General features: G+C 46.8%; 1 protein-coding gene across 1 annotated transcript in view; it reads right to left on the minus strand.

Annotated features, from left to right (window-relative positions):
* The window catches only part of LOC144696331 (phosducin-like protein 2), a 54,285-nt gene extending 35,187 nt beyond the window's left edge, over window positions 1–19,098 (minus strand). The window contains exons 1-4 of the mRNA XM_078567961.1: window positions 19,000–19,098; window positions 12,895–13,015; window positions 1,568–1,658; window positions 203–346 (exon numbers count right to left, since the gene is read on the minus strand). Of these exons, the coding sequence (XP_078424087.1) occupies window positions 203–346; window positions 1,568–1,658; window positions 12,895–13,015; window positions 19,000–19,098 (455 nt within the window). The remainder of the gene's footprint in view (window positions 1–202; window positions 347–1,567; window positions 1,659–12,894; window positions 13,016–18,999) is intronic.
* Window positions 19,099–21,649: the final 2,551 nt, after the last annotated feature.

The following is a 21,649-nucleotide window of genomic DNA, read 5'->3' on the forward strand; positions in this document are numbered from 1 at the left end:
CCCCTTGGGAATATTCTAAAAGTTAAAGCTTTATAATAATACTGTTAAATTTTCCTGAGTGAACAAAAATATTTTTCTAGCATTTAAGAGGCAGGATGTTATGGCCTGAATAATTAATTATATCACTGTTGCATGTTAAAACATTGAACTAATAACACAATTAAAAAGACTGTTATATCTGCAAAACTGATTAACTACATACCCAGGTCTATAAAGGTGAAGTATGACCCATATTTCTTCTCCTGCATAAGTAATTTGTTTTACGTACTCATCTCCTTGGAGTTCAGCCAACTCACCAAATTTACTTTTTCTTTGCAGGTCTTGCCACTCTGCCAGACGCTTGCGCCTAAAACACAAACGTGAGTCATTTTTAGTGTGGCACTTATCTGCTTAAAATGTTTCTTTCAAAGAAGCCTCTGGAATCCACCTCCGTATACCTATCAATTGCAAAACATTGTTATTTAGAATAAGAAATTTCAGTATGGATGGAGGCTTTTTGGCCCACTGTGGTTCTGCAGAGCTTTCTCCAAATCGGAACCATTTGCTGTAAATTCCCATTTCCCTTCTCTTTCATCATATTTTCATATCTTTAATTTTTAAGGGTCAAAATATCTGGGGCCCCACTGTGCTGAGGTGAAAGTAATGAAACACTCGTCCATGCAAGCATAAGGTCACAGATTCTGTCCCAAATTTGTGTGATGGAGTTATTTCTGTGGAAGGGGCAATCTGCAAGTGCTTGCAAGGGCTCTTCAGCAGTAACCAGCATAAAGTGTCCTTGTAAGGTGGAATAACGCATAGCTGCTCCATCATCGATACCCTTGGGCTTCTTTGTTGGCCAGAGAAAATGTATATATAAATTTTCGGTTCTGAAAGGTAGTCATTTTCAGGCCCAGCAGAGGTAATCAAACCCCTGCAAGATAAGTTAATTCTGGTTGCTTGTGGTTTATTTTAAGGCATTACTGAGCAGAATTTGAGTAGCACAGGAATTCCCCTCAAGCCACACCATGTGATATAATGGGTTGAGAGGAGGAATTGCCTTCTCTTCCCCTACTAGAAAATGGCTTCTGGTAAGAAATGGGGTGGAGAGGTTGGGAATGTGAGAGCTTTCAAATTTGCAACTGCCCACTCCCTCATACATCGCTGTCGTTTTTTGAGGCAGGCAGAGATCCATCCCTTGCAAGGACACATGGAATCTTAGGTCCAGGGCCAGGACCCAGGAGGATCACATCCTTATTCTTACTGTAGTATTTCCTCTACATTCCCCATATAGAAAGAATTAGCTGATGTTGCATTCGTTATTTTTGCATGTTCACAGTTTTTATATATTAATTCCTTAATTCTCTGAAAAATAATTCCGATTATATTATTTTTATGCTTGTGTATATAAATGTCAACGCACATCAACTACCATACCTCTGGAATTAAAACTCCTACTCTTTGACCTGAAGATGCATAATACTCAGTAAGCCAATGGAAACAGATCCTTTCTTTCGGACATAACAGTTGTATGTAGGCTGGCCATATCATGCTATTTTATTGTTGTAGCTAAAAAGTTCTTTGCACTAACCTGTACATTTCAATAGCACGTTCATCCTCTTCATCAAACTCATCCTCTGCTTCCTTTAGCCCTGCAAGGTTCATCCGTTCATAGGGTTTAACTGTGAGAAGCAAAAGCTTGAATATAGTTTTTTGGATATTGGGCATCATCAGTACATTGATCATTTTGATTCCTTGGCTGGAAATTTGCTCAGAGGCTCTCTGCTTCTGTCATTATAACATTGTCGGAAGTATGGCAAAAACTTATGCACGTGACCATGGGCAGAATTTTCTGCCTGTCGGGCAGGCGGAGCAGGAGCGGCCACAGGCGCCCGCGATCAGGGCCGCGCCACCATTTTGCGCAGGCAGGACAATTAAGGCCCGCCCAGCGCATTTCCCACTCCCGTGAATAGCGGGAATGTGCGGGCAGCGGTGGGCGTGCATAGACCGCCGGGTCCAATGGCGACCCAGCAGCCTGTTTAAAGGAAGGCCTGGCAGCCTCCTGTAGGCTGCTCACAATGGCCACTTCCAGGTCACACCGCAGGAGGTCGGCTGAGCAGGGCACGCTGGAGGGAAGGGCAGAGGAGCAGGGCAGGCTGCCGGGTCTGCCACAGGAGTGGGGCAGGCTGCAGGGGAGGCCAGTGGGGGGCCAATGTGCCTCTCGCTTTTCTGATGATTGCCTTGCTGCCTTCCTCGAGGAGGTGGCAGCACAGCGGGAGGTGTTGGTCCCCTAGGATGGGTGGAGGAGGCCCCCCCCACATGACCAAACATGTCTGGGAGGAGGTGGCGGAGATGGTGAGCTCCCGCGACGTGGTGCAACGCATCTGGATCCAGTGCCGTAAGCGCTTCAATGATTTGTTGCGCTCTGGAAGGGTGAGTACCATGTTGGCATTGGGCATTTAACCCAGCAGGTAGCCTTAGCCTTTGAGGCCCCCCCCCCACTCCAATCTTAATGTCGTGACTGCATTGAGTCATGTTGGGCATTTCCTGTATGCTGGGTGGGCAAGCAGATAGTGACCATGCTTACATCAGCCTCAGTAGTTCATGAGGAGATGAGTTCTCCCCCGTACCATGTGTTGGTCTTAGTCGGACATGAGTAGTCTGGGGGCAACCTGCAGGAGATGCAGCTAGGCACAAACTCAGAACTCCAACACATGTCCTATTCATGGTGATGAGATTGTGGAAGGGGAGCCTCAAGGTCTCGTGGCCAAGAGCCATCTGCTGCCCTTGACACTGCACATAGTTGCGCCTCCTTGCTATGGGAGCTAAGACAGTGTGTTTCCTAAAGTGATGTACACAGAATGTGTCCAAGGTGACGGTTGAGAGGGGTTGGGAGCAGGCGTACTATCTTTGTGTGACTGATCAGCAGTAGCGGGGAGAGGAGGCACTGGAGGCCTGATATGGGCCACTGTGGTTGGGGTGTGGCGTGCGCGTGCAGTGTCCATGTGTGATTGGCCCGAATGAATGGTCTTCTCTGTTTTTCAGAAGAAGAATGCTCACAATGTCTCTGAGCAATCGTGGACTGGAGGCGGCCAGGCCCAGCTCATGATTTTAAGCCATTTCGAACAGGAGGCCCTGGAGCTTCAGAGGCGCCATGTGCCCAGGTCCACTGGTGTTGGTGAGGCTGGGGTGGAATGGCCAGGTATTTGAGGTCAACAGTGACATCTGCTCTGTCTTCCCACCATCCATAGCACTGATGATTGTTTGAATTGTTATTGTTGCAACATTGCTCATTCATAGACTGATAGAGTCAGACGTGTGGGTCATAGACAAAGGTCCCGCGGCCCTTCGAAGATGCGCGTGTCCAGCACCTTCCAAAGTCGCCTTATACCATTTCCGACCACTATCTCCATGACCTTGTGTGCCACGGCATCGCAACTACACATCCAAATACTTATTACTGAAGGGTTCTCAAAATTCCCACATTTTTCATATCATCAACAAGGATATGACTTTTGGATTTTATGGCAGAGGACCCAACTGCTGAGTTAAGTGTAGAACCCTGCAGACAGGAGGCTAGGCCCATGAAGGCCTGGGACTGGACATGCCTGGGCTTGTTGAGTGCAGTGTGGATTGTTGCCTGAAACCAGACAACGAGAGGAGACACAATACGCATTCTTCCCTTTAAAACAATCAACCCAGAGAAAGACTTCATCTTACACGAAACTAAAGCCCATCAAAATCTTGCATAAATAATCGCCACTAACTACTAAGGCAGGAAGGCAGCAATCAATGCAATTATGCGAACCTATCAATACTCCACATATACAATGGCTTTCAGTTCAAGACTAGTTACAGGGACAGGAAGACAACGATAAACATCATGCGAGCCCATTAAAAACAATGAGACAACAATCACCTGAAGAAGCCCACCAAAATCAGACAAAGAACTAACCTTGATTTGGATTGAGATAAGAAATTCGAAAAACAGTATAACTGGGCGACCAGTTACGAAGGGGAGGGGGATGAGCAGTTTTGGAGCAGTTGAAGCAGAGTTTAAGCAGGGAGAGGTAGCTGAGCCAAGCAGAGGAAGGAGATCTGGAGGTTTGCAGGCCCGCAGGCAACATCACGGCGAGGGGCACGGGGTTGCAGGCTCAATCGAAGACAACAAGGCCGCAACCACGCCCTCCACCCACCTGAAGAACCTTCGCAAATTCCATAGACCAGGACCATGTGGGGATGGCAGGCCCCAGAGGACACAAAGAGTGTATGCCAAAACTGCAACCGGCTTACCTGGCTGGATTTCGAACTGTCAAGGAACCCTGGTTGGTGAGCATGATCCCTGACCTCTCCTAGTACAATTTATTTAGGTTTTGGGGGTGGGATAAGGGTAAGGGGATTAGTAGTGTGATTTTCCCTCGTTATGCCGTGTGTTCCCCATTCTTAACTAGGTGTACTTTGTAGGTCTGTATAATCTCAGTGTAATCCTAATGTTCAATTCATTTATGACTTCAATAAACCCAGTTTTTTTTCTTGCACCAAAACCAGTTGTCTGCTGCACTTTGTCACAACCCTCAAATAAGTCCAAGGTCTAGAACCCAGGGAGTGGGAGCAATTCGGACCGCTCAGAAGTCAGAGGTGAAGCTGACACACATCACCACCCCCTACATTACATGTTAGGAGGGTTTCTGCGTCCACCACCATTTCAGGCAGTGCGTCCCACATTACTGTGTGCAAAAGTTGCTCATCACATCACCTGTCAACCTCATGCCCTTTACCTTAAATCAATGCCACCAGGTTACTCATCCCTCCACCAAGGGGAAAAGTTCCTTTCTGTTGACCCTATCTATGCCCCTCATAATATTAAAAACTTCAATAATGTCACCCCTCAATCTCCGGTGCTCCAGGGGAAATAACCCCAGTCTATGCTATGTCTCCTCATAAATCAAACTCTCCAGCCCAGCCAGCATCCTGGTCAACGACCTCTGCATTCTCTCCACTCCACTCACATCCCTCCCGTGAAGCGCATATCACAACTGCACGCAGAACTTTAGCTGTGGCCTAGGCAGCATTTTCTGCCCCTGTAACATGACCTCCCTGTTCCTATATTTTCTATTCCACGGCTAATAAAGGCAAGTATGGCATTTACCTTCTTAGACGCCTTATGTACCTGTCCCGCTACCTTAACAGGCCTGTCGACATGCCCAGCAAGGTCCCTCTGATCCTCCTTACTTTCCACAATACTACCATTCCTCATGTATTCCCGTACCTTGTTTTTCCTGCCCAAGTTCTTCACCATAAGACCATAAGACATAGGAGCAGAAATTAGGCCATTCGGCCCATCGAGTCTGCTCCACCATTCAATCATGGCTGATAAATTTCTCAACCTCATTCTCCCGCCTTCTCCCCGTAACCTTTGATCCCCTTACCAATCAAGAACCTATCTATCTCGGTCACACTTATCCACATAACTTTCCATTTGGCATTCCTTATGCCATCTGACTAGCCTGTCTGTATCTGCGTGTAATGTTAGGGTATCCTCCTGACTATTTGCCACACCAATATTCGTCTCCATAGGTTCTGGAAGGTTGAGCGCATAATGAGCCAGGGGGAAAGGGATGAAGTGTATCACTGTGTGGATGCTAACTGACCCACTGTCCTTGCTGTTAATTTCAGCATCATCAGAGCCTGTCCACCAGGAGCAATTCCAGATGCCCCCTCTCACACCTGAGGGCCCTCAGCTGTCACCTGTGTCACACCATTTCTGTGAGGCAGGCACCAGCGCAGATATTAGTACCTCGGTGGCATTGCAACATTGGCTAGTGGGGCACAGTGGAGAGGGCACTTCACAATCGCTGGAGGAGCTGGCAGAGACAGAGAGTCCCGATGGCGCCAGCAGTCGGAGGACTGCAGGAGACCAGGCACAAGCTCAGTAAGTGCATGATGATGTGCCTCTGGAGTCATTCGCGACGCAGCAGCTGCAGGAAATGCGGCAAGGTGTGTGGGAGCATCTGGGAGTGTTGCATGAGATTATGCTTCGCTTGGTGTCCGTGGTGGAGGAGTCCACGCAGAGCATCAGTAATGCAATGAGCCTCATGTCAGAGCGTCATGCTTCCCCCATGGAGAGAGTGGCGACTCTCGTGGAGAGGGGCTTCCAGGAGAACAAGCAGCTTCTCCTGGGGATATGCTCGGACCTGCAAGTCCCCACAGCGCCAGCGGCCACAGCTGGTCATTGCCAATGTGGGCGATGTTGTGGGCTTCAAGCTTCCCAGCTCGTTGCCCATCCATCCACGGTGAGCAGGGAGGTCCGGGGCGACCTCACGTCAGTGGAGCAGCTGCCTGTCGTATCTGCGGGCTCCTCTCACGGTGCTCTGGATGAGGGCACCAGCTGCTCCACACATCTCCCAGTGACTGCTTCATCGGGTGAGGCTGCGATGAATGGGGAGATGCCAGCTGTGGACCTGGCAGATCCCTCCCAAGCGAACCAGCACAGGCTCCACGGGCCAGAGGACGGCCGCCAAGGTCATCGAGGCCAACAGGACAGCAGAGTCAGCAGGCTGTCTCAGGTGCCATTCCAAGCGATGGGGCGGCACCAAGACGTAGCACCCGTAAACGTAAGCATAAGGGACCTTAGGCACACCATGGGTTTCTCACTGGTGCTTTTGTGTTGGCCTTAGATTAAGGGATAATTACTTGTTTATGCTTGAAAAACTTTTTGGTTTGACTTTGTGTGACCTTATGATGGTGAAAATTAAAACCAGATGTGTTACCATGTCTGAGGGTGGTTCCTTTGCGCTGCATTTGTATGTTTGCATGACATGTATGTAAGAGTGTTTGAGTGGACATTTAGGTTTATGTCCAAAGCCCTTAGTTGCAGCTGATGAAGTGGCAGATGTAGCTCTTAAGTGCCGAGTATGGAAGCGCCAGGCAAGGCTGGTTCTCCTGATCCATTTGTGTGGAGCTACCTGAAGGTTCATTGGATTACCGTGTGCCCTGCCTCCTTGGTGTAGTCCCGGGTCAGCATTTAGCCCCTCATCATTCCCTTGTGCTTCCTCATCCTCAGAATCAGTGCTGGACTCATCGTGTGCAGCCGCATCTACTGCGTCAATGTCTTCATCGTCCACTGCATCCCCCCTTTCCAGCGCAAGATTGTGGAGAGCGCAGCATGCAACCACTATCACAGAGATGCGATTTGGGGGCTATTGCAATGCGCCCCCTGAGCGGCCCAGGTATGTGAAGCGCATCTTGAGAAGACCGATGGCTCTCTCCACCAAAGCCCTTGTGGAGGCTTGGCTCCTATTGTAGCGCTCCTCAGCTTCTGATATTGGATGGCGGAGGGGTGTCATGAGCCACCTCCTGAAGGGATAGCCCTGTCACCCAGCAACTAACCATCCAGCCGGGCTGGAGCACTGTCGAGCCCCGGCACCTGGGAGTGTCTCAGGATCTAGGCATCGTGGGAGCTGCCTGGGTACCTGGCACAGACTTGTAGAATCAGCATCCTGTGGCCACACACTATCTGCACTTTCATGGAGTGGAAGCCCTTCCTGCTGACGAAGGCACCGGGCACACCTGCTGGCGCCTTGATGGCCACATGTGTCCAGTCTATTGCACCCTGGACGCAGGGGAAGCCAGCAATGGCTGCGAAAGCTCTGGCTCGCTGTGTCTGGCTTGCCTGGTCCCAACGGTAGTGGATGAAAGTCAATGCACGCCTGAACAGAATGTCTGTAACCTGCTTGACACAAGTGTGCACAGTTGATTGGGAGACACCACAAAGATCACCCACTGACCCCTGGTAGGAGCCAGAGGCATAGAAGTTGAGGGCAACTGTGACCTTCAGAGCCACTGGCATAGGGTGTCCACCCACACAGTTAGGGGAGATCTCAAGCCCAATCATCTGACAGATGTAGTTGACTGTCTCCCTTGAGAGATATTGATGTAGCTGCTTCGCCGCCTGTATACCCTGGCAGCAGGATAGTGGCGTCTTCTGCGGCCCCTTCCACCTTGGACTATCTCTTGGCCCTGCGCCCTTTGTGCCTGCGCCTGTACTCCCAAAGGTGGCTTCCCTGGAGGCTGATTGTGCACTCCTGGCCTCCTCCTTATTCTATCCATCCCTTCCTCCTCAGAGGAGCTGCCTCCAGTGGAAATGTCAGAACCCATACCCAGGCTAAAGGGAGGCCTCCAGAAAGCTGCAGGCCCGATAAAGATTCCTGACTGAAGAGTGCTGAGCTGAAGGTTCAAAGTAGACAGAAATCTGCTGGAATTCATTTTGAATTGCTACAGATCACACAGGCAAGTTTAAAAAACTTTCTGCAATAAATATTCACAGACCAGATTGACAACCCCACTGAGCCCTCTTATCCCACCCGTGGATGAGTTTTATTAACAAGTCTCTTACCCGCCTGCCCGTGCGCCCATCCGAAGATCGCACGGACGCCTGTAACACGGCGTTGATTGCCGATTCAAGGGCCTCAACTAGCCCATTAATTAATGGCGGGCTCACTTTGAACTTCATCGCGCGTCCGCCCAGTGAAATATTGCGATGGCACGCGGTGATGTTGGGACACGCGCCCAAAGTCACCTCGTGTCATTTTATGCACTGACGTGCAGGGCCCGCCCCCTGCATGTCAAGCAGAAAATGAATGTTACAATAGAACCTAAGAATGTAAGAAATAGGAGCAGGAGTAGACTATTTGGCTCCTCAAGCCTGCTCTCCATTCAACATGATCAAGGCTGATCTTAGACCTCAACTTCAGTTCCTTGCCTACTCCCCATGTCCTTTGATTCCCTGAGAGACCAAAAATCTATCTCAGCCTCAAATATAATCAACTATGAAGCATGCACAACAATATCGCTCTAGGGTAGAGAATTCCAAAGATTCATTACCCTTTAAATGAAGATGTTTCTCCTCATCTCGGTCCTAAATGATTGACCCCTTATCCTGAGACTGTACACCCATGTTCTCGATTCTCCAGTGAAGGGAAACAACCTCTTGGTGTCCACCCTGTCAAGCCTCTTCAAAGTCTTGTATGTTTCAATGAGATCACCTTTCCTTTGTCTAAACTCCAGAGAATATAGGCCACATTTACTCAGCTTCTCAGCATAGGACAACCATATGTTCATAACCCTTTCATCCCAGGAACCAACCTAGTGCTCCTTCACTGTACTGCTTCCAATGCAAGTATATCCTTCCTTAAATACGGAGACCAAACTGCGCACAGTACTCCAGGCATGGTCTCACCAAAGCTTTGTACAATTGTAGCAAGACTTCTTTATTCCTGTACTTCAATCCTCTTGCAATAAACACAAACATGCCATTTGCCTTCCTAATTGTTCACTCTACCTGCTTGCTAACTTTCTGTGTTCCTTGTACACAACAAGTTTCCCTGAACATCAACATTTCACACATTTTAAAACATATTATGCTTTTCAATGCTTACTACCAAAGTAAATAAGCTCACACTTATCCACATTATGTTCTACCTGCCTCCTTGTTACCCATTTATTTAACCTGTCTTTATCCCTTAGCAGCCTTTTTGTGTCATCCTCATACAAGCTTACATTCTCACTTAGCTTTGTATCATCAGAAAATTTAGATACATTACTCTCAGTCTCATCACTTAAATCATTAATATAGGTTGCAAAAAGCTGAAACCCCAGCACTGATCCTTGCTGTCCTCCAGTAATTATGACATGCCAGCTTGAAAATGCCTATTTACCCCTACTCTCTGTTTCCTGTCCATTAACCAATCCCCTATCCATGTCAATACATTATCCCCAAGCTCATGAGCGCTCGTCTTGAATATTAACCTCTTGCGTAGCACCTATTGAATGCATTTTGGAAATCCAAGCGTACTGCACCTACTAGTTCCATTTATCCACCCTATTAGTTACATCCTCAAAAAACTCTAATAACTTTGTCAGACACGATTTCCCTTTCATAAACAATGTTGACTTTGTCTGATCATGCCTGATTTTCTAAATGCACTGTTGAGGCTTTTTTAATAAGATTCCAAGTGGACTCTGATGACTAATATCAAGCTAATGGCCCTGTTTTCTCTCTCTTTCCTTTTTTGAATAGCAATGTTACATTTGTTACCTTCCAATCCACTGGGATCATTCTAGAATCTAGGGAATTTTGGAAAATCATAACCAGTGCATTCACTATCTCTGTAGTTACCTTTTACAGAATACTATGATGTAGGCCATTTGTCCGCTCTTAGTCCCTTAAGTTTCTCCAATACTTTTCCTCTGCTGATATTAATCACCTTAAGTTCCTCACTTTTATTAGTCCCTTGTTTATCCTTTATTTCTGGTATGTGATTTGTGTCTTCTACTGAGAGGACAGACACAAAATATCATTTCAGTATCTGTAATTTCCCCATTCTCCAAGATAATTTTCCTGTGTGTGCCTCTAAGGGACCAATGTTTACTTTAGCTATACTCCTTTATATATATTCGTCAAAGCTCTTACAATCTGTTTTTCTATTCCTGGTTAGTTTACTAGCATATTGTATTTTACCCTTTTTATCAACTATTTGGTTTCTGATTTCTGGTTTCTAAAACAGTCCTTATCCTCAGATTTACTACTACCCTTTGCAACATTATAAGCCTCTTCTTTTATCTAATACTATCCTTAACTTTCCTAGTAGGCCACAATGCTTGCAGGAAGTTATGGTCGCAGAGTGAGAGCAGCTCCGATCACGTTTCCAGTGGAGAATCCCTCACCTGTCAGAAGCAGTGCTATCGCATTTAAGGATAGATTTTACTGATTGATTTTAGATGCCTCCTGCGAGGTGCTTAATAGGCTGGAGAACAACAATCATCAAAAATCTGAGCATGTATTCTCTCAATTTTCTGACCATAAAAATTAAAAATGCATGGTTAGAAAATTATGGGTGGCAGGCAAACAAATTTCTGTCATGCGGATCTGATAGGTGATGCTTCTCAACAGCAGTGTGGACTGATAACATTGCTGTTATATTCTTAGGTTTATTTAATGATACATTTTTGCTTAGATTATTTCAATGAAACTTTAGTGTATATTCTATTCCTACTATAGAACTACAAATAAAAACAATCCAGTCTATTACAAATTAAGCTTCTTTTTATTCAATTATGTTGACTGAATGGAGCTAGAGTATGATGTCAACATTGGACAGGAACTTTATACAATCAATTCTGTTAGATGAGTAATGTGTTTCTAACATTTTATACAATCATCAGGAATGCAAAGTAAAACATACTGATAAAAGTATTAACTGGATAAAGACATTTTGTCAAAGCTTCTCGCCATGCATTCGTCAAGACAGAATCTACTTGCCAACCAATCAGCACTCTCTTCTCATGCAGTATATATTTGTTGCTTCCCCTGTCATTGGTATTTTTGCGATTGTCCTGATGAGTGCAAGATGAAAAACTTTGACAAAATGCTCTTTTTCAGCAATACTCAAGTTCTGCACTACCAAACGACTATTTGTATGCTGGTAAGAATGTTATTTTATATTTTCATTGTAATGAAAGTATGACCAAACTGATAATGTTGCTCCATTTCTTCTGCTGAAGTTTGGTAGATTATTGAATTAAGAGAGATCATAAATTATTCAGACATTATACAGAAATTGAATTATATTTCAGAACCTTTTGATCATAGGTAGTTAAGATGCTAATGAGTTTTGGTAATCTTTCCCCATAAATTATAAATAATTAACAATTGCTTGCATCAGCAATTGGAAAACACCTCTCACTCAAAGTATTGAAAGTTATGAACAACAGAAGGAAATAAAACACTGAGATATGTAAGGCCTGGAGAAGCTTCCTCAAGAATTGAATACAGAAGAGAGCAAGAAAACCCATGGATGTGGGAAAGCATAGTGTTCATTAATTGGTATTATTATGCAAAGTCAACTTATGATTGAAATAAGTGATCCTAATCTTAACTGTTGCTCTGTACATTCACAACACTATAAAATAAAACAGTTAATAATTTATATCTCATGATCACACCATCAGAGAAGCTAAAAAGTACATTTGTTAGAGGTATAAATCTGATTCAGGTCATAAAGGGTTATTATCATTGCAATCCTAGGCTATTGAACAAATAGATAAAGGGCCATTTAAGTCAATTCCTATAAATGTGAGATCCTGGTATTGGTTTTGAGAACAAGTGACAAAACAGAACCCAAAAAAAAGTTACAGTAGGGCCATAGTAGGGAGCAGACAGCAGGTGTTGGCAGGTTACACAATTATGATAGTGATCACTGCTAACCTCCATTCTCTGTTCCCCTAATTCCTACTTCCACAGAGGTTTGTAACAGCAATTAACAGTTCAGTTTTTCTTCTCTCTAACACAGCGTCACTAATGCCAAATCTGAGACTTCTAACTATTACCGTGGCAGAGCTTGAACCTGAACAGTTTAGTTCTGTGGAACACCCCTGTTGCAGTTACCCAGTCAGGGGCCAGTTAGCTTAGATGACTAGGGGTGGTTCGAAATAATACCAACAGCACAGGTTCCGTTTCTGTTCCTGCTGAGGTAAACTTAGGAACTTTCTTCTCACCCTGTCCCTGAGAGTGAAAGGCAATGACAAACCACCAATGACAAAAACTGCCAAGAAAACAGTTCAGGATGAAGCATCAGGAGACAATGAGCCAAGGATCTGCCTTCAGCCAGAGCGCTCATGACACGATAGATTTACCCTGTGTGCCTTCATTTCCTTTTTCTAATGATTTTATATAGGTAGCATCATTAAAAGCTGCAGTAGCAGTTGATTAACACTGCATTGTTTCAAGAAAAAAGGTAAAAGTAACATCTGTTTTTATCAGGGATTTCAGTACAATACACACTATGAGCTTTGCCCTCATCTTAATTATTAGAACCTTTTGTTTTTCACGTTCATGTTTAGACAAAATTAAACTTTTACCTTTAGCTTCTTCTTGTAAACGCAGGACCATTTCTTCAACTTCATCCCTTGGTTTTTCTTTTGGAGGAATAATGCCAAAACTCCGTAAGGCATCATTCCATTCTGTATCTTCATTGGGATCCTATGGGGAAAAAAACTTGGAATTATAGCTATTTTTTTTGTTTTCAAATTGATAATTGTAACGTTTGTCAGACCATGAATTTGTACCTTTGTGCAAAGTGGACACAGAAAGATTATTTTTCGATAACAAAAATCAGTCATCATGTGATGTACTAAATCACTCCTAAAATTGAACAAGTTTGCTGCTTGAAAACATTAGGGGCAGAAAATTACGCTTGGCGTGTGGGCGAGCGCCTGACATGCCGGAACGTGAAATAAAGCACATTGATGACGGCCAAGTGTGCCGACGTCAATGCACACTCTCGCGATAGTTAGGTCGGCAGGCGGGTGCCGGAGCCGGAAGCATGCCTGCCGACAATTAAAAGGCCTATTAAGGCCATTAAGTTAACAATTTTACTGAAATTTTCACTGTCTATTCAACCTAACGGTTGATGGGCAGGCGAAAAGGACAAGCTGCCTTTACATTTTTTAGGAAACCTCATCCACGGGTGGGATGAGGTTTCCTAAAGCAAATAAAAATAAAATAAAAATTTAACACTTGAGCTAAAAACATGACCCTACTCATGCGACAGAGTCACATGAGGGGACATGTTTTATGGCATTTTTATTTCCTTTATTTTTTTTTAAACAGCGCTTCATCTCCCTGAGGCAGCTCCGTGCCTCAGGGAGGTTGAAGCGCTCTTTCTCGCGCACGTGCGAAGTTCGTGCTCGGCCTGCTCGCCCTCCTCCCCCCAAGCCCGTACAGGCAGTGCTGAGTGCAAACACGCGCGTTCCACACTGGGCGGGCCTTAATTGGCACGCTCACCCACATAAAATCATGGTGTGGAGCCGATCACGGATGGAGGTCAGCTTCCTGACTGCCCTCGCCCACCCCTGCCCACCCCTGCCGAGCACGCCCACCAAGGGAAAAATCCTGCCCTAGCTTTTAATAGTTGATTGAATGGTCACATTTACACAGTGTGGATTGTATAGCAGTAATGCAGCATACTGACATACCATTAGTCTATACCTTGGCATTGGGGTGCAGGGATTAATTCCCCCATGATGCCAAGTTCTGAATCTCATCTATGTTGCTATGAGGAGATGCTGAGTGTAAGAGGGATAGTAAGTTCAAAAGAAAGTTATCAATAAGAAGAATGTCATGGAGCTGCCAAATGCTCCCTGGTGCACTGCAATTGTACAAATGCATCATTTAAAGGAAGGCAATGGCATAGTGGTATTATCACTTGCCTAGTAATCCATGTTGATCACCACTTGGAGGAAGCACTGAGGGTGACAAGAGCGCAGAATTTACTCCGGGTGGGAGGATTCAATGTCCATCACCAACAGTGACTCAGTAGCATCACTACTGACCCACAGTAGTGGTGCTGCCGCAGATGCATCTGTCCACGTCAGAATCGGTAGGAGTGACCACTGTACAGTCGTTGTGGAGATGAAGTCCCACCTTCACATTGAGGATACCCTCCACCATGTTGCGTGGCACTACCACCGTGCTAAATGGGATGGATTTCGAACAGGTTTAGCAACTCAAGACTGGGCATCCATGAGGTGCTGTGGGCCATCAGCAACAGCAGAACTGTACTCAAACACAATCTGGAATCTCATAGCCCGGCATATCCCCAACTCTACCATTACCATCAACCCTGGCTCAAAGAAGCATGCCAGGAGCAGCACCAGCCATACCTAAAAATGAGGCTTCAACCTGGTGAAGCTACAACACAGAACTACTTGGGTGCCAAATGACGTAATGAGCAAGTGATAGACAGAGCTAAGGCATCCCACAACCAGCGGATCAGATCTAAGCCAGTCCTGCCGCATTCAGTTGTGAATGGTGGTGGGCAATTAAACAACTCGCTGGTGGAGGAAGGTCCACAAATATTCCCATCCTCAATGATGGGGGAGCCCAGCACATCAGTGCAAAAGTTAAGGCTGAAGCATTTGCAACAATATTCAGCCAGAAGTGCTGAGTGGATGATCCATCTCGGTCTCCTCTGGAGGTACCCAGCATCACAGATGCCAGCCTTCAGCCAATTTGATTCACTCCACATGATGTCAAGAAACAGCTGAAGGCGCTGGATATTGCAAAGGCTATGGGCCCTGACAATATTCCAGCAATGGTACTGAAGATTTGTGCTCCAGAACGTGTGGCGCCCCTAGCCAAGCTGTTCCAGCACAGCTACAACACTGGTGCCTATCTGGCTATGTGGAAAATTGCCCAAATGTGTCCTGTACACAATAAGCAGGAGAAATCCAACCTGGTCAATTACCGCCCTATCAGTCTACTTTTAATCATCAGTGAAGTAATTAAAGGGGTCACCAACAGTGATATTAAGCAGCACTTGCTTAACAATAACCTGGTCACTGAGGGTTGGGTTCTGCCAGGGCCACTCAGCTCCTGACCTCATTACAGCCTTGGTTCAAAAATGGACAAAACAGCTGAACCCCAGAGGCGAGGTGAAAGTGATTGCCCTTGTCCACCACCTCCTCAAGGGTAACTAGGGTTGGGCAATACACGCTGGCCCAGCCGATGAAGCCCACATCCCGTGAATGAATAAAAATAATGTATATATTGCTCCATATAATCCAGATCAATGTTGCTGCATATTCAACAGCACCTCTTCAGAGCATTCATCACTTCTACAGAAAATATAACAAGTATCATCCTTTTGCCCATTTAAGGACTCCCTTTTGAGACAGAAAACGGAATCCATTGGTTATAGATTAATTGGAGAGGAAGGCAGGCTACCTTTTTGATGGCTGAGGAAGTGGAGGAGCTTTTCCTGATGTGAGTGTGACAAGAATTGTTTTGTTTAGAACTCCTAGGGCAGGATTTTTCGGGTGGCAGTGTTTCCCACCCGGCCACCTGAAGAGTCAGTGGGGAACACATCCCCTCCAATGCTGTCTGTCCTGCAGCCATTTAACATTCAGTGGGGCACTAATTGGTTAAGAGTGAGCCTTCTGTCCCCATCTGGGGATGAAGTCTCCCTTTAGAGAGCTGCCGGCCAATTGGATGGCTGGCAGTTCTGTAGTCCCAGCAGTGCTAAGTTCAAGCGGTGGCCCCATGCAAAATGGGAGACAGGTCAGGGGCAGAGGGTAGGTAGTAGGCAGGCCACCCGCTGCATTTTACAAGCCCACTCCCAGCCCCCACCTCCCCACCCCCACTTTCAAACCCGCTGGCTGGCCATAAAATGCCACCCCTGTTTATTGTCAGTGCAGCATGCCTGGCTGGTTGAACTCTGTCAATGTGTATCTGCATCTTCAAATTACAACATGTTAGGAACACTGTTCTGTTTGTATGTCAAGGTGTCAACTTGACTTAGTGGTAGCCCATTGTTACTGAGTCAGAAAGTTATGGGTTCAAGCTCAATACCCTTATACTTGAGGGTATAATCTTGGATAACACTGTAATGCAGCACTGAGGGAGTGCAACAGTGTTGTAAGGTGATCTTTTTGATGAGTTGTTCAACCAAGGCTCAATAAAGATTTGAAGAAGAGTGCTCTAGCCATCATTTATTCCTGAACCACTAATGCCAGAACAAATTAATTGATTATTGTTATGACCCCAGCCGATGTTACTACTGAACAAGTCGAATCCCACAGTGGAACCCAGCTTGATAGATCCTAACTTTTATTTTTTTATTAGAAATGTGGGAGTGGCTCCCTGAACAGAGTCATAGGAGTTAGCTGATGAACTTTTAACAAAAGAAGAAAATAGTTATTAACAAGAAAAGATGAACCATATTATAATATTCCTTCACCCACAACTACACCTTTGCAGATATGTACAGATTCATAAGAATAAAACAAGTTACAAAAGCTATCTTGTGCTCTCTTGTTCACAGTAAGTACACAATACATGTAAACCAATAGGCGACCTGTGGTCAGGCACACCACACGCTGAAACCAATGACAGATGCCACCCCGAACAGATTTCTGATCAACTCCCCCCCCAACAACCCCCCAGATGCTTGGCACGCTATGAACCAACCAGTCTCACTGAACTGTCTTTCACACAAGAGTTTCCAATCTCCACTCTTGAAGAACCTGCTTTGGAATCTTCTCCCAAACAACACTTTCTCTTGAATGCCTTCCACAGGGTCTTGAACTCTCTTTCTTAAGTTTCTTTCCCCTGGATGGCCATGTGCATTCAGGCTTCCTTCCACAAACTCTCTCAGATACTCACCTGTGCCAACAGAGCACCACTGCTTCACGTGGCCATAGTAAGGAGTCACCAACCTTTTGGCTGATTCCTCGAACCTTCTGGCTCTCACAAGTCTATTTTGCCTTGAGTCTGCTTCTTGCAGGTTCCTCTCTCTAAACTTGAAACCTTCCTCTCTGCTCCTTGCTTTTACTTTTACTGAATAGGGTCTTGTTCCAGATTCCTGTCCTTGATATTTGACTTAACTCAAAGGGGCTTCTTGTGACTTTTTTCTTTTTCCTTTAGGACCTGCTCCATGCAGTTCCCTTTATCAGTAGGCTGCTAACAACTTGATATCTCCCTTGAGATCCAGAATTCACTTGACATTCAATGTTACTTTAAGTTTAGAGCAACTCATCTAAGATTCTTAGGCTTATTTTACAAAACAACCTGCTAGTATGTCCATGTAGAAAGAGACTTAAACTGCTTCCTCCACCTTAAGAGCATAATCACCAACTGAACTCAAACTGCTTTTGGTTTCTCAGGGCAGAAATTCGAGTGTGAAATGACGCGCTTTGATGTCGGCCGAGCGTGCCAACATCAACACGCAGTTGCACGATAGTTCGGTTAGTGGGCACGTGCTAGAGCCGGCAGCGCGCCCACCGACAAATAGGCCATTAAGTAATCAATTAACTTACATTTTTCACTGCCCGTCCAACTTAAAAGCTGGAGGGCAGGCGAAAAGGCCAAGTAGCCTTTGCAATTTTTTGGAAACCTCATCCACGGGTGGGATGAGGTTTCCAAAAGCAAATAAAGATAAAAGTTTTTAAATTGATTTACTAACATGTCCCTGCTATTCTGATAGAGTCACATGAGGGGACATGTTTTATTACATTTTTATTTTCTTCATTTTCTTTTTTTAACAGTGCTTCATCTCCCTGAGGAAGCTGTATACCTCAGGAAGATTATGAAGTGCCCACTCGCGCACATGTGCGAAGTTTGGGCTCGACCCGCTCGCCCTCCTCCCACCCCCCCCAACTCCCACCCACCTCCTCCAGCACTGTCACTCGCGTCTCACGCTGGGTAAACCTTAATTGGCCTGCCAGGGTGAAATCACGGTCTGGTGCTGATCGCGGGCAGTGGTTGGCTTCCTGACCGCCCCCGCTCATTCCCGCCGAGCCCACCAAGGGCAAAATTCTTCCCTCTGTGTCTGTGGGTCCCTCTCTCTGGACCACTGTTGGTAGGCAACAGCACAGTTTTTTCAACCTTGTGTTTGTTTTAACTTCCCTTCTAAAGTTATAAAACCCTATTAAAATGCAGGCATCTTTTAAAGTGAAACTAAAACTCAAGCTCCCCCCCTTTCTTAACACACAAATACAGAAATACAAATTAAACTTAAAGTTAAAGCTAAAACTCATTCCTAACACCCACAAATTCAAATATAACTTACATAAACTATCTCTAGTTCCTAACATTATTCATCACAATTGCTTTTTGTGAGACTTGGCTATGCCAGTTGGCTGCTGCAATTGACTGCATAACAACAATCATGACACTTAAAAAAATTGTTTGTTAATTTGGGGTGACTATTAGTATTAAGCTAGTGGTGCTTGCTTTGTTTGATTTCTCTTTGTATACAATAAAGTTTGTTTCTCTGAAATGTGAAATCTTGTGGCTTAGCTCTGTTGGATAATTGCTGGGTGTTCAGGTTTCTTCTTTAAACATGAATGGTCCCTAACCGGATCATAACCAAGTGCCTTTATTTAAGTTTAAGACATTCATTTCAGACCCAAGCTTTTCACCCTGAAACTGAATGTGAAATTATATCTTGCAAAAGTATCCTTTACCATGGGCAGAGTTTTCTGGATGGCGGTGGGGGTGGAGCGGGCATGGGCGCGGGTGGACGCAGACCCGATTGCTGCTCGCGATTGGGTCCGCGCTGCCATTTTACATGGGCGGGCCAATTAAGGCTCACCCAGTGTGCTTCACGACCCCTGTACATAGCGAGAGTGGTCGGGTGCACTCAGCCCGCCGGATCCAATGGCAACGCGGCGGCCTGTATAAAGGGAGGCCTGGCAGCCTCAGAAAGGCTGCTCACAATGGCTGGGCGAAGGGCTTTGCAGAGGGGCAGTGGAGGTTATTCAAGTCTGGAGGCTAGGTCATCAGGGCAGGCTAGGCCGGAGGGTAGGGCGGGGGGCCAGTGTGCCCCTTGTTTTTCCGATGGCTGCCTTGCTGCCCTCCTCGAGGAGGTGGCAGCGTGGCGGGAGGTGCTGGTTCCCCAGGACGAGAGGAGGAGGCCTCCCACATGACAAAATGTGCCTAGGAGGAGGTGGCAGAGGTGGTGAGCTCTCGCAACATGGTGTGGCGCACCTGGATCCAGTGCCGCAAGCGCTTCAACGACCTGTTGCGCTCAGAAAGGGTGAGGACAATGTTGGCATTGGTCACTTAACCCAGCAGGTCGGCTTTCCCCCCTGCTGCCCTCCCCCCACCCCCTCCCCCCCAACCCCCCACCCAAGTCTGAGTGTAGTGACTGCATTGAATCATTGACGGAATGTGTCCTTTGCTGGGTGGGCCAGCAGATATTGCCCATGCCGAGGTCAGCCTGAGAGGTGAAGAGATGGGTTCTGCGCCCACAGCATGTGTGTGTTACACTGAGTCCCACATGACTGTTTTGGGGGCAACCTGGAGGAGCTGTACCTAGGCGCAGTTCTGGAACTCCAGGACATGCCCAAGTCAGGGTGATGACATGCTGGGAGCGTAGCTTCAAGGTGGCGTGGCAACGAACCACCTGCTGCCCTCTGCGCTCCACATGCATGCGCCTCCTTGCTATGGAAGGATATACCGTGTGGTGCCTAATGTGATGTAGGCAGCATTTGGCCAAGGGGCGGGTGGGGGGTGGGGGGGTGGGAACAGGCTTAGCACCTTTGTGTGAGTGTTTCGGCAGCAGCAGGGTGAGGAGGCACTGGAGCCCTTATATGTCCCACTCTGGTTGGGGCGGGCTGTGCGTGAAGAGAGTCCATGTGCAATTTGCGCTAATCAACGCTTGCCTCTCATTTTCAGGAGAAGAATGCTCATAACGCAGCAGAGTGTGTGAGGACTGGCGGCAGCCAGGCGCAGTTAGTCATTATCAGCCTATTTGAGCAGGAGGTCCTGGATTTGGAGAGGCACCATGTGCCTAGGTCCACTGGTGTCGGTGAGGCTGGGGTGCCATGGGCAGGTATGTTTGCTCAGCAATGAGGTCAGCATTGTTCTCCCAACAGCCATGGCAGTGCTGAATGTTAAGTGATTTAATTTTGCAACATGGCTTGACCATTAGTTATGGAAGGATGAGGGCATATTATCCGGGGGACATGGATGCACATTGACATTGTCTCCACATTAACTGATCCACTGTCCTTGTTCTTCCTTTCAGCATCAGCGGAGCAGGGCCGGGAGGAGGAGCAGTGGAGGCCCCCTGTCACACCTGAGGCCCTGAAGTCTCACCAGCGTCACACCATTTCTGCCAGGCAGGCATCAGCGCAGATACTAGCACATTGGTGGAAATTTAAACATCGGCTAGTGTCCTGGGCACAGTGGTGAGGACACTTCACAATCGCTGGAGGAGTTGGCAGAGACAGAGAGTGCCGATGGCGCCAGCAGTCGGAGGACAGCAGGGGACCAGGCACATGCTCAGTTGGTGCCTGATGATGTGCCTCTGGAGTCGTCCACAACACAGCAGGTGCAGGAAATGTGGCCGGGTGTGTGGGAGCATCTGGGGGAGATACATGAGGCTATGCTTGGCTTGGTCTCTGTAGAGGAGGAGTCTACGCGAACGATCGCCGAGGCAATTAGCATCATGGCTGAGCGCTATGCATCCTCCATGGAGAGAGTGGTGACTCTCATGGAGAGGCTCCTCCAGGAGACCCATCAGGGCTTCCTGGGGATGCTCTCTGACCAGCAAGCCCTCACATCGGCATTGATCTCAGCTGGTCAGTGCAAGTATGGGAGCTGGTGTGGGCACCAAGTTTCCCAGCTCGGTGCCCATCCATCCACGGTGAACAGGGAGGTCCGAAGCAACCTCACATTGGCGCAGCAGCTGCCTGTCATCTCTGTGGGCACCTCTCAGGGCATTCCGAACGAAGGCAACAGCTCCTCCTCCCCTCTTCCAATGACCGTTGCATCCGGTGAGGCTGCGATGACTGGGGAGATGCCAGCTGTGGAACTGGCAGCTCCCTCCCAGGCGGGGCCAGCACAGGCTCCACAGGCCAGAGGACGACCGCCAAGGTCATCAAGGGCAACAGGACAGCAGGGTCAGCAGACTGTCTCATATGCTACTCCCAGTGGTGGGGCAGCACCAAGACTTTGCACTCGAAAATGTAAACAGAAGGCACCTTAGTACACCACGGGTTTATCACTAGTGCTTTTGTGTTGGCCCGAGATGAGGTCTTTATGATTTGCTTTGAATTGAAATACCATTGTCATTTTGTTTCATTAAGTTTCTTTGCCTGTGATATTAAA

Source organism: Cetorhinus maximus, chromosome 1, assembly GCF_964194155.1.
Source record: "Cetorhinus maximus chromosome 1, sCetMax3.hap1.1, whole genome shotgun sequence".
Taxonomy (NCBI): domain Eukaryota; kingdom Metazoa; phylum Chordata; class Chondrichthyes; order Lamniformes; family Cetorhinidae; genus Cetorhinus; species Cetorhinus maximus.